Source organism: Vipera berus (assembly GCF_964194415.1).
Source record: "Vipera berus genome assembly, chromosome: 17".
NCBI lineage: Eukaryota > Metazoa > Chordata > Lepidosauria > Squamata > Viperidae > Vipera > Vipera berus.
This window is the reverse complement of record NC_138220.1, coordinates 4,253,222-4,266,001: the sequence shown is the minus strand read 5'-3', so window position 1 is coordinate 4,266,001 and position 12,780 is coordinate 4,253,222. Positions and strand designations below refer to the sequence as shown.

The following is a 12,780-nucleotide window of genomic DNA, read 5'->3' as shown; positions in this document are numbered from 1 at the left end:
GAAAGGGGCGAAGGGGAGGCTTTAAAGACATCCCCCCCCAAAAAAAAACAAGGAGAGGTGTCACGGCGCCAGGCAGCAAAGAGGGAGGGGCTGAAAACTCTGCTCGCTCGGCCGCCAAGCTGGGATTAGGCAAAAAGGGGAGGACAACGGGCTGTGCACTAGGCCGGGAGCGCTGGGGGCCAAGGAAGCAAATTCGAAAAATACCTAGGCATATCCTTATCAAGGCAGAGCCTGTGGAGATACAGAAAGCTTTCGTTAAGTCAGCCCAAACGTGGATGGACAAGCGAGAAAGGAAAGCAGCGAAGAAAAAGCAAAACTTCCAGCCAAAGGACAACACAAAGGCACAAAATGCAGGGACACGAACACACATGCACAAACACACACACACACAGAGACGTGCATCATACACATCACAGATCTCACGATCTAAGGGGGCATCGTCACAGCCGTAAGACGGAAGCCTGGTGTGTGTGTCTCTGTGTGTGTGTGTGTGTGTGTGTGTGCACGCTAAAAAAACCTTTGTGGTGGGTTATAATATTATATCACTATTTGTCTATTACAAAAGGCTCGTTTCAGAGGCCTGTAGGTCAAACAAGCCTGACTTTAGTGTATTCCGGCTGTTCCATTTCCCAGCTCTTGACGAAGAAGACCCAGTTTGCGCTTATTTCGGCAGAGAAACGCGGTCGCAGATTCTTCAGGGCCACCCAACCACACACCCCCCAGGTCTAAAATCTTGCTTCGAAACGATCCTATCCTCAGAGCACGGAGAAGCCTCTCCCAATCCAGGGCCCCCTGTCAATGGGTCAGGATTCCCATCCCTCGGGCTGTCTGGGGAGTGTGGGAACTGGAGTCCACCCTAGCCGGGGGCTCCCAGGCTGGGGGTGGGGTGGGGGGAACGCCTCTGACCTGTTGGAGCTGTGAGACACCCTCAGGTATTTCGCAGAGATGATGTTGAGTGACAGGACGGCGTCCACGGCCGTTTCGTCCACTTCAGCTTTGTTCCGGATGCGCCCTGCGGGAGAGAGGACAGAAGGGGGGGGGGGAAAGCACTGATTGATTCGGTGTCACTTTGCAGGGGAAACTCGCCCTCGAGCGCCGGAGAAATTTGGAGATCCCGGCAGTTCAAATGGGCAGAAAGATTGATTGCAAGCTTGAGCACTCTAGAAGAATCTGAGCTACTAACAGCCGAGCAAATCGGTGGCAGATAAAAAGAGTCCGTGGAATTCAAGGCCGGCTGGACTTAAGATCTGTGGGCACGCAGGGACTCGGGACCGATGGCACATTTGACACCCCCCCTCCTCCCTCCCTCAGGCTCAGCCTGGTCGTCTCCTACGTCTGCTTTCCGAAAGCTGTGCAATTGCGGAAGGATTTGGGGGTGGGGGTGGGATGTCTCCCGACGGAGACGTTTCCCCACCCGAAACCACTCGTCGCTCCAAACACCCTTTCAAGCAGCGAGGTGGGAGGATCTGAACCCGAGGCTGGGTTTGGCAGGAGGTTATCCTTCCGCAAAGATTCAAAAGGGTGTTGGAAGGATAGCTTCCTGCCAAACCCAGCCTGGGGTTCAGGCCCTCCCACCGTGCTACTTCAGAAGTAGGGTCATCCCTCCTCGCTGAAGACCCCCTGGGCCAGGTATATATGGATGCAAAGTGGGCTGGAGCACCCCGTGGTGAGAGGAGCTATCCGGAAGCCGAGGAAAAGATACCTACCGACTACCAATTCTCTCACATCTTTCCAGTGGAGCTCATTGCCTTTCTCGTGGATGATGGTAATGGTGATCCTCCGTTGTATTCCCTGCAGTGATGAAAAAGAGACCCAGTCTGTGGCTTCTCCCCCTTAGCGTTCTGCCACTTCAAATACAGCCGACTCCAGATGTTGGGCTTTAAAAGCGCCAAGATCTCCTGACGTCTGGAGGACCGGCAGAGAACTGAACTGAACTGAGCCGTGGACGCCTGCCAGGTGCAGGGGCCAAAAGGCCCCATCTCACTTCGCTGCCGGCCAGGAAAAACGGGGAGAAAGGAGCTGGAATTCACCAAGACGAGAGGTTTATAGGCAGATCCCTCAAGGGTACAGAGTTAAATTTTCATTTCGGACAGTCCAGCTTTTGGGGAGTGTGTGTGTGTGGGGAGGTGGGCAGCATCTAATAGTCCCTGTCTGACTTCCTGGCAACACGGTCTGGTCTGATTTCAACTCGGATAGGAGACTGCCAGAAATAACAGGATGGCAGGCCGGGCAAATTGGGAAGGAAAAATCACAACAAGGAAGAATATGACCATCGGGCTTCTCCGTGCGCTATTGTCACTGCCCAAAAAAAGAGTCTTCCTGTAGTAAGCAGAATCGAGGGAGTTTCAAAAGGAGACTTCGTGGGGATTTTTCAGCATCCCACCTACCTGGTGAAGCAAGAACGTGCCTTGGCAGGGGAGACCTCCTGTGTGGTCAACAATGGCCGGGATGTATCTGCAAGGGAGAGAGAGAGAGGGACAAACAGAAAATCAAGATGAGGGAGAGGTTTAACTTCCCCAGGGACTCACAGCTACTTCCAACCCAACCATTTCTCCCCACTCCCACCTCAGATAAGCTCTCCTTAAAAATACAGCCAGGCTAATTGCTGGGAAGGACCAAGATCTTAGCTTATCAGTCGATAATCGCATTTATTAGAGGCGGCTTTGGGGGAAACGGAAAGGGGTGCTTAAAACCAGCTACACGGGGGGGGCTCAGAGAAGAGCATCTGCGTCTTCCTCTCTTTCATTCTGGAAACCAGTTACAGAGCTGATTCTTCCAGCGTGGATGGAGAGCAAAGCGTCACTTGGAAAACTTTTTCCATCTTTCTTTCAAGACTGAGCTCCTGATCCTAAATCCATTCTGACACCCACCCACCCACCCACCCCTAGATACTCCACAGCATCAATCTCTCTCACGAGGCAATACTTCCGAATGGCCAAGCAAGTCTGAACGATGCTCCTCTGGGTCTGCGGCAAGAAAGGAGGTCTTCGCCTTATCGGCCCGTCGGCCGCTGGTTCTCCGTGCTCCCGCTTAAATCCACCCAGCGCCTTCGGATGTCCCCCTGGGCAACAGGATCTCGCTTTGCCCCTTCCGAGGTAAACGGCTAGCGGCACCCCCCCAACTTACTCTCCCGTCGGCTCCAGTTCGCTAATCTCGAACCAAACCAGGAGATCGTATTTGGTCATGCTCTGTCCCAAGTTGGCTTTATTCATCGTGTTGAGTTTGGTGGCCGGGACTGAAAAAAGAGAGAAAAAGGCCCGGCTTAAAAACTAAAGAGGAAATGCGGTCCGGAAAGGACAGAGGGACAATCCTAACGCTGCCTGGGGTTGAGGAAGGCAGCTCTGCTGATGCTTAAAGAAAGCTTTTTCCAGCCTGCTTTGCCCGACGGGTTAGCGCTCATAGGCTCCAGCCTCAAATAATGGATGTTACATTACAATCTAATGGAAAAGGTTTCCCCTGTCCAACTCTAGGAGGGCAGTTCTTAGCCGAGGGAGCCAGCATTGCCCAAAGGACGTTCTCCGTGGTCATGTGCCCAGCCTGACTACACAGCGAGGCGCATTGGAGGTTATTACCTTCCCATCGGCCTGCTTTCGAACTGCTAGGGGGCGGGAGCTGGGGCAAGCAACGGGAGCTCACCCCGTCGCGCGACGCTCTGGGTCTCAAACCCGGGTCGCCGGCTTTCCAACTGACAAGGACAATGAGGACAATCGACCAGTGGAACAGCTTTGCCTCCAGAAATCGTGGGCGCTCCATCGCTGGAGGATTATTTTTTTTAAAGAAGAGGCTGGACATTCAAGGCAGGGGAAAAAAATGGAACGAATGAAAGAATTCAACATGCACAGCTGAAAGCTAAACCAACAAAACCATGGGTGGGTGGGTGGGTGGGTGGGTGTGGGGACGAGCGAGGGGGATGGTTACCGCGAAGGGAGCAACGCGTGAACAGAAAAAAGGCTGATCAACAGGAGTCCAACACAATCTCCAGGCACGAAAAGAAGAGCGGTTTCACTTCATCGAGTCCTCCAATCTATTTTTTGGGGGGTGGTCTGCTTTGGAATTGGTCCCAATAAGACCTCTCAACTGGCCCACAGTTTAATCCATTTAAGGCTGGTGGCCCAGTCAGCCAGATGTGGCCTACTGGTCCAGCTGCAGAGTCAGAGTCAGGAGAGGCAGATCTTGCGATTGAACAATATTAACAGTATCGTCACAAGATCTAACCGGTGACTGTTATTCCTGCTAGGGCGGAGAAACTAGTAAAGTTCGTCTATTCCTTTTCATCCCAATGATGTGGGGTCCCTGGCGCTCTCTGAGCTTGGGGGAGGGGGTTTCCTTGCAGATGTTTCATGACCGCGTTGATGACGTTACCCAGTTCGGTAACGAAACGTCCGCGAGAAAACGACCAAGTTCAGGGAGCGCCAAGGACCCCACAGCTCAGTCCTGAGAGCTACAACCGTTCCCGTCCGTCGGTGCTAATGCACTTTTAAATCTCGTTTTCCAATTGGGTGCCCCCTAACTCCAAAGGATTCTGAGTCCCGCTGATCCGTGGATTATTCCCGTTACATTTGATTCGGCGCCACCCAATTTCACCCAAGGCTGTGCGACTCCCTGCGGCCTTCTTAAGCACCTCCGTGCGCTCAGAACTTGGTTACGGAGAGGGGACAACGGTGTCTATTTCTTGTCCCAAGGAAAAAAACAACAACTCTTACCTGGTTTGGAGAGTGGCATGGGCGGAGGGAAATATCGCCGGGATGGCTGGGCAGGGCTGCGGAGAAAAAAAAGGCAGTTAGCGCAACCAGTGTGTAAATATCTGAAGGAAAAGGGCGTGACAAGGACACCTTCGAATTCCAGCGCCACGGCGAGGATAGACAGATCCCTTTTTGCACAGGTTAATCCTCGACTTACAGGCGAGCCCAAAACTTTTCTGTTCTTAAGGGAGACCTTTGTTAAGTGGCTTTGGCCCCATTTTACGGCCCTTTTGGGCAGAGTTGTTAAGCGAGAGCTACAGCCGCTAAGTTAGTGAATCTGGCTTTGCTTGATCTGAAGGTCCCCCAAGGGGATCGCCCGGCTTTGGGTCACGGCAACGGTCGTAAATAGGATCCGGTTGGCCACGCATCTGAATATTGATCACACGACCGTGGGGATGCTGGGGAGGTCGTTAAGGGTGAAAATCGGCCGCAAGTCACATTACATTAGAGAGGGCCTCCTCAGGGTGCCTCCGATCAAAGAATGTCAGAGAATCAAAGAATTGGTGGCCCCCAGGGGGAGAGCGTTCTCTGTGGGCGCGCCAGACCTGTGGAACCGCTTGCCGGTCGAGCTCCGGATGGCCCCCGACCTTCGCTCCTTCCGGCGCGATCTCAAAACCTTCTTTTTTGAACAAGCTGGCCTGGTCTGATGGGATGGGGTTGGGTTTTATAAATTGGTTTTAATTTTTAATATGTATTAATTTATTACGGGCATTGTTTAATTACTTTTTAATTTTTGTATCCTGTTTTTTTATTATGTATTGCCCTGTTCACTGCCCTGAGTCCTTCGGGAGAAGGGCGGTATACAAATTAAATTATTATTATTATTATTATTATTATTATTATTATTATTATTATTATTATTATTATTATTATTATTATTATTATTACTCAGGGCCGTTGTAACTTCGAACGGTCACTAAACGAACGAAGTCGAGGGCTAGCTGCAGTCTCTCTGTAACCTGCTAATCTAGACCTGTGTCTAGAGAGGAAAAGAGGGCAGTGCTCTATTCAAGACAAAAGAGATTCCGCATGACCTGGATTTGGTTTTCCTCCACCCTACAAAGGTGGAGAAGAGTCACCCTCCAAGCTTGGTTCCAGTATCATTTCTGGACGTTTCGTTACCAAACTAGGCAACAACCTCAGCAGGATTTTCTTGTCCTGTTCTCCTTCGCTTATAAATAAAAGATAAAATCCTGCTGAGGATGTTGCCGTTTTGGTAACGAAACGTTCAGAAATTATGTCGAAACAAACGCAGAGAAGAAACCACAGCCAAAATCTAAAACCCGAGCCACGAGTGTAATTTTGTATTATTTCAAAAGTAACCCTCATTCTCCTTGTAGTGGACACCAGCAGGAGGGGCAAAAGGAAGGAGGGCGGTGGTGGTGAGCGTTGTTTTGCTTCTATAACACGCCAGAAATTCTTCCTCTCCTAAACAGAGGGTACCGGGTGGTCCTCGTCTAATGACTACAATCCCTTGCTAAGCCAGGCTGCCCCATTTTGCCACAGTTGTTAAAGGAATCACCGCAGCCAATCGGGAAGGTGATCAATAGTAAACTACGTGAGCCCGGGGACAGGGCAACTGTCATAAATAGGAGTCAGTTGCCCAGCATCTATCAGGTGATGCTGCAAAGGTCTTGGGCATGAAAAGCCAGCCATACGTCGCTTTTCCCCCCCCAGTGGCGTGGTTAATTTCGAAAGGTCCCTAAATGAATGGTTGTTAAGTCGAGGACCAGCTGTGTTGTTATCCAGGTACCTGTTCAGTTCCTGTCCCTGCAGATGTGGGTGGAGCTGATAGTGCCCGAAGACTTCGAAGACAATGGGCTTGGTCTTGATGTATTCGACAAAGGATTCAGTCACTTCCACGGAGATCTGTCAAGAGGAGACACGGAAAAAGCCATCGGGAGTGAGCGAGGAAAGACTTAAAAAATAAAAATTCCACCAGCCAGCGGCGGAAGAGAAAGTTGGCTTGCCTCTCTGGAAAGAGAAAGATTGCTGCCCAAACGTCAAAGGCTGGTGGTGCTGATCTCTGAGAAGCTACCAAGTATCCCTCTAAGAAGGCCACTGACCAGGATGAAACTTGGGCAGCTACCTTTCCTCGGCGTTGCAAATTGCCTTTAGAGTAAGGGGGGGGGGGAGAAGGCGTTACTTTTGAGTGGGTTAGATGGAGAAACGAAACTTCTGCGATTAGGCTGAAGACCGCTGAGAGCCTGAAAGCTTTTCAAGGACACCCGAAACAGGTGTGGATTTCAAGCGGACGGTTCCCATCACAAAGTGAACTTGGTGTCTATGGGCTACGTGAGACGTTGGGGGTTTGGCTGGGAAAACTGTTGCTTAATTACTATTTTCTAATGAATCGGTGTTAAGTTTTTGCTTCGACATTATACCATGCAATGTATTCAATAAACAGTAAGAGTTTGGGGGCAGAATGAAACTGGAGTTTTATTTGGATTCTCGAGCCAGAGGTTGACAGCCAATTCATCCCTTTCACTTACATTTTGGACATGATAAAATCCAAGTGGGGCCCCTCGGCCATTATTTTTCAGAGGCTCGGTGGAGAAAGCCTCATCGTGCCGGTGGAGAAAGCTAGGAGAACAAGAGTAAACCAGGTGAAGGTAAATTACTACATCATCGCCTTGCTTAGCAATGTTCGTTCCGGTCTCAGTGACGGCCGTAAGTCAAGGACTACCTATATCCCTGACATTTCCCACCTCATTATCAACCAGAGGTTCTCACAGCAGACATAATACATTCCTCAAAGAACATTCAACATGGACAATGATAGTCAAGACACGAGGTATTCCGTTTGTCAGCATCCCACATCCCAACCTGCGTGTCTATGCAGATTCTCCGTCATCCAGCTCAGGGTGGTCCCAAAGCTGCTTTTTTCAAGAGGCCGCCGGACTTTCTTTGCTTTTCCTTGGAAGACATTTCGCTTCTCATCCAAGAAGCTTTCTCCAGCTTGGACTGAAGTTCTGACCGACTGATCCATTCCCCACCGCTCAGTCCGAACTGAAGAAGCTGCTTGGATGAGAAGCGAAACGTCTTCAGGGAAAAACAAAGAAAGTCCAGTGGCCTCTTTAAAAAACAAAACAAAAAAAGGACCCAATTTCTCCTACTCATTTGCTCACACACCTTTCTTTCTCATCATTTTCTACATTTGGGAAAGAACAAATTTCTCTCCACTGCTTGCAGAAAGCAAATCTCCTGGGCCCTGCGTTGAGCAAGGCACCCCCTCCCCGCAGCAGAGACTCACTGGCCGTGAACTAGAAAAGCCTTCAGTGCCTTTCCAGAATGATGCAGATTAGGCCAGGCTTTCCCTGTCTTTCTGCAAACATGAGGACTAGGAGCTTCCTTGGACTTACTTGAACTGGCAGAAGATATCCGCGTATTCTGGGAGGATCCCGCTGGCTTGGAGCACCGTCACCCGGAACGTAAAGACGCTGCCCAATTTCAGGTGGTCCCCAATCTCCTCGGTAAAGCCTTCCATGGCCATCTTGCCATCCAACAGCGGGGTGGATTTCAGGTCTGCCAAAATTAAAAAAAGAAAGAAAGAAGGAATTTATTTATTTAAAAAGGGGCAGCTGTCTCCGGAAGGGATTGCAAAAACATCCTGAAGCATTTTCACTCGGAGTTAAGTCACATCCGAGTGGCCTGTTCTTTGCCCGGCTGTTAAGAGAGGCCTCAAATCCAGAGGTGGCCTTCGTGGCATCCAAAGAGCCATCTGAACATCTCTTAAGTTGCAAAAAAAACCACAAAAAACCAAAAAAAAACCCCCCACCAAAAGCCCCTTGAAAGCAATGTTGGGAACTACTCCTCGGTGCAGACATTTGCAAGGCATAAAGCTTCTCTCCTGCTCGAGTGTTTTAGGATCTGGATCTTAGCGGAGCACGCTTATTAGGCGCAGCTTTGTTTGACCCGTCTCCCAATTTCTCCTGGACCTCAAAAATCTCCCGGGGAGGCCTGCTCGACTTACCCAACTCGTTCATCCTGTTGATTTCTTCAGGGGGAGTACTGACTTCCGTGCTCTGCCCTTGTCCCTCGACGATCCTCAGTTCTTCCAAGGACAATCCAGAACGAGTCATGGACACGGATGAAAAGTCGCTCTGGGGAGAGCAGGGGGGGGAACCGCAAAGAAACGGGAGACGGTAAAACGTAAGAATGTTTTGTAATGAACAATGTAAATTTTGTAGACAAAAGAATGATTCTTTATTGAAATAGGGAATTGTGGGTTACCCAAAATTAAGCTTTCTTCTATATAAAAAAGGTAAAGGTTCCCCCGCACACGTGTGCTAGTCGTTTCCGACTCTAGGGGCCGGTGCTCATCTCCGTTTCAAAGCCGAAGAGCCAGCGCTTGTCCGAGGATGTCTCCGTGGTCATGTGGCCGGCATGACTAGACGCCAAAGGCGCACGGAACGTTGTGACCTTCCCACCGGAGTGGTCCCTATTTTTCTACTTGCATTTTTACGTGCTTTCGAACTGCTAGGTTGGCAGAAGCTGGGACGAGTAACGCGCTCACTCTGCTACGCGGCACTCGGGATTCGACCCGCCAAACTGCCGACCTTCTGATCGACAAGCTCAGCGTCCTAACCCACTGAGCCACCGCATCCCTATTTCTTCTATATACTATAGGCTATTTTAGAACATCCTATCGCAATTAGATAAAATTTAAAAACAGGGTATTGATATGTATTAGTGAAAATATATTTTGAATTTTATTGACTGACTGGGTTACAACTAGAAATATACTAACTTGCTTATTTTGACCATGTAATAGCTCAGGGAATTAGAGAGGGCATCTCTGTTGATGTAACCTGAACTATTTACAAATGGTTATTTCTTATTTTAATGACCCAACCCCCATATGTGTTTCATAAATACATGTATATGTAAATATTTTTTAAAAAATCAATAAAACTTGTATTAAAAAAAAAGAAGAAAAAGAAACGGGAGATGCCCAGTGAGGACGGCTCCCACTTTCTTCCCACAGATTTCCTCGTTGCCCCTTGGGTGCCGAGACTGTATAGAGGCACGCTTGAGCAAGAGATTACCTTGTCAAAATACTCGTTATCAAATGAGATCTTGGCCGTGCCAGACTGCCGAATGCCAGAGCCGTAATCGGGGGCTTCTTCGTCGGCTGTCGGGGGGGGGGAAAGAGAAAGAGAATATTTGTAGTGCAGGGTTGAGCTCTGGGGGTCCTCGATGCTCTCTGAGCTTGGTGGTTATCTTGCAGATGTTTCATTACCAAACTAGGGTAACACTATCCCGTGCAGAGCACGACATGATGACGTTACATAGTTTGGTAAGGAAACATCTGCAAGAAAGCCAGCATGCTCAGAGAGCACCAAAGACAACCCCCCCTCAAAGGGAAAGAAAGAGGCAAAATACAGCAGTTAGAGACGCGAGCTTTCAAACACCCATCTTTAAAAGGTGACAGTTCTGCTACTGGCCCAAACCGTGAACAAACCAACAGCCGCGCTCAGCTTCTCGGCAAGGCCTAGCTGCGACTTACCGGCTATAGCTTGGACTGCCACGCGCAAAAATCCGCGCACCTCTCCCTTCTCACTGACCACAGCCACTCTGTGGATGAGGGGGACTGGATAGAGAAGATTGCTCAAGTAGACGAACGCCCTGAAGGAAAAGAAAGACGTAAGCCAAACGTCAGACCGGGGTCGTTCGTAAAACCAAGAGTTAATTTTGACTAATTGGAAATAGAGGTGGCGTTTGGTTGAGGACAAACACGGTAAGAAGTCATCCGTTATCAAGTCTGAAATGAAACATAGCGAGACTTGTTTTCATCCTTTTAACAAGTCACCGACGGTTTAACTCGTCTCACGGGTAACTGTCAAGCGCTTACATATGAAATCTTGCAAGAAAAACTTGTGAAGACGCTTACAGGACACGCGTCCAATTTTTAGCCCTTCCTTCACTTTAAATTTTGAGCAGACCGGAATATTTTTAATGCTTTTCTTTTTTAAAAAAAAAAAACAGTTTCCATCGCTTTCGTGGCAATTTCAAGGTTGCTGTTTACATTCAGAAGTCATCGTCAACGATGTTTAAAGGCCATATGTTTTGCATCCAGGGGCAGAAACAGCCTACCGCTGTACACTTTACATTAAAGCTTACACGTATAAGTAGCAATTTATATATTGCATTTTTGTGCAAGTTAGCTTTGGCAAAAGGAAAAAAACCAAACAAACCCTGGTCTTTGCAGCAGAATAAAATAACGTTTTCAAATTACATTTTCCACCTTCCAGCCCCTCCCAATATAGGCTCTCCCTACAGGCATAGGGAGTCTACGTCACAAATGGCCCAAACAAAAGCATGTATGAATAATTCAACTAGGAAAAACTAACACTGTGGACTAGAAAAATGGGAAACTTTTATATGGTCACGTTAATCTATTCTGCCATGCCCATGTGCTTTTCCCCCAACCGATGAGAATTTCCTGAAACGAAGAGAAGGTATAAGCGATGCAAAACACAAGCACAAACGGTCTGTATATTTTATCACCCCCCCAAAAAAATGTCAGTAGGGATGCAACACAAAAGGGAGGAAAAACACTAGCAATATCAACACAATGGATACACAAAACAGAAATGGCTGCAAACTCAAGACTAAGACAGATCGACATCCTTTTTCCAGCCTGCTTTGCGAGTTTATTTCGGAGGGGAGCAAATTCTTTTAAGGCGGCAGCAACAGCAGACTGAAAGGAGAGTTACAATAAGACCATAAAAAAAAATAAGAAAACAAGTGAGATGAGAAAATAAAAGTTTAACGTGAGGAAAAAAAAAAGGAAGGGGATTGAAAGATGACGAACGGAACGCAAAGAACATCTGGGAGGGGTTGGAAAGCATAATCCATGCGGGTGGGGAGACAAATTGCTTAGCTATTGCTAAGCACATTGGTTTGTGCTTAAATTGTAAGCCGCCCTGAGTCTTCGGAGAAGGGCGGGATATAAATGGGATTAAAATAAAAATAAATAAAATAAATAAATGCTCACAAGGCCCCACTTCCGGTGCCTTCCCCAGCCAAATAAATATCAATTTCACACGGTGTGCCAAAAGAGTTGACTGCAAGGACTGGCATTTTTCCTCTGAGCCACAAAGTGGAAGCCAAACCAGCATCCAGATGTGGGCCACTGCATGGCCTCCAAGCTCTCCAGCTTAACAAATGGGGGGGGGTGGCAGGACGAAAAAGGCAAGATGGGAATTGCCTAGAGCGGCAAGCGGTCACAGCCAAACGCAGGGCACTCTGGCCACAATCGCCAAAAACTCGCTGGTGCGAACCCCGAGTGCAATTTCTACCTCTGGTTTTTAAGAGGCCTGCAATGCCACACAGGCCTGGCTGGTAATTTTTAAACGGTGGTAAAAGGGTAAAAAAAAAAAAAGACAAGAGGGCTGAGTTCTCCCATCGTGGGAGCTTTTAGGAAGCCACAATTTTACTGGTAATGCACAGCCGTAACGGTGTCGTATTAACAGAACATCAAAATCACGTTACGGCTTCATACGAGTACTGCCTTCAGATGGAACCGGTGAGTAAAAATTAAGAAATCTTAACTGTGATTGAGTGTGCGGTTGATATTGCCAGTCAAGAAATATTTATATGGAAGTTTTTGAAGAGTGTCAGCTGCTATTTTGTGTATATATATATATATATATTGAGAAAATGGAACCCTATAGAGAAATGAAAGCTCTGGCTTCAAGGTCAAACTAGTATTTCGATTTTTGATTCACGGTTACAAAGGAAAACTTTGACACTGCAGCTTTTAGTCCTATGCGCAATCTTCACATATGTTTATCCACTGGGGCAGTTTCAGTGGGCACCTGTTGCACAATTGAAGTGCTGGATTTTTGCTTTCTGACTGACAATTTGAGAGTCATTGGGTTTTATTGTTGTGAGTCACCCAGAGTTGTATTTTCCATGGGTGCCCATGCAAATGTTGAAAACCAAACGACCCACCACAACGAATTCTCTTTGAAAGCCCACAGCGCACCAACTAATTTCCACACTAAGCTTAAAGCAAGCTCCGTTCTGCGAG

General features: G+C 48.2%; 1 protein-coding gene across 4 annotated transcripts in view; it reads right to left on the bottom strand.

The window, feature by feature from the left end:
- The window catches only part of KIF1B (kinesin family member 1B), a 78,869-nt gene that overhangs the window by 10,768 nt on the left and 55,321 nt on the right, over nt 1-12,780 (bottom strand). For all 4 annotated transcript variants that reach the window (XM_081341110.1, XM_081341113.1, XM_081341111.1 and 1 more), the window contains 11 exons: nt 10,252-10,370; nt 9,791-9,876; nt 8,716-8,845; nt 8,105-8,267; nt 7,235-7,325; nt 6,496-6,611; nt 4,704-4,759; nt 3,127-3,235; nt 2,388-2,454; nt 1,707-1,791; nt 907-1,012 (listed from right to left, as the gene is read on the bottom strand). In XM_081341110.1, the coding sequence (XP_081197236.1) occupies nt 907-1,012; nt 1,707-1,791; nt 2,388-2,454; nt 3,127-3,235; nt 4,704-4,759; nt 6,496-6,611; nt 7,235-7,325; nt 8,105-8,267; nt 8,716-8,845; nt 9,791-9,876; nt 10,252-10,370 (1,128 nt within the window). The remainder of the gene's footprint in view (nt 1-906; nt 1,013-1,706; nt 1,792-2,387; nt 2,455-3,126; nt 3,236-4,703; nt 4,760-6,495; nt 6,612-7,234; nt 7,326-8,104; nt 8,268-8,715; nt 8,846-9,790; nt 9,877-10,251; nt 10,371-12,780) is intronic.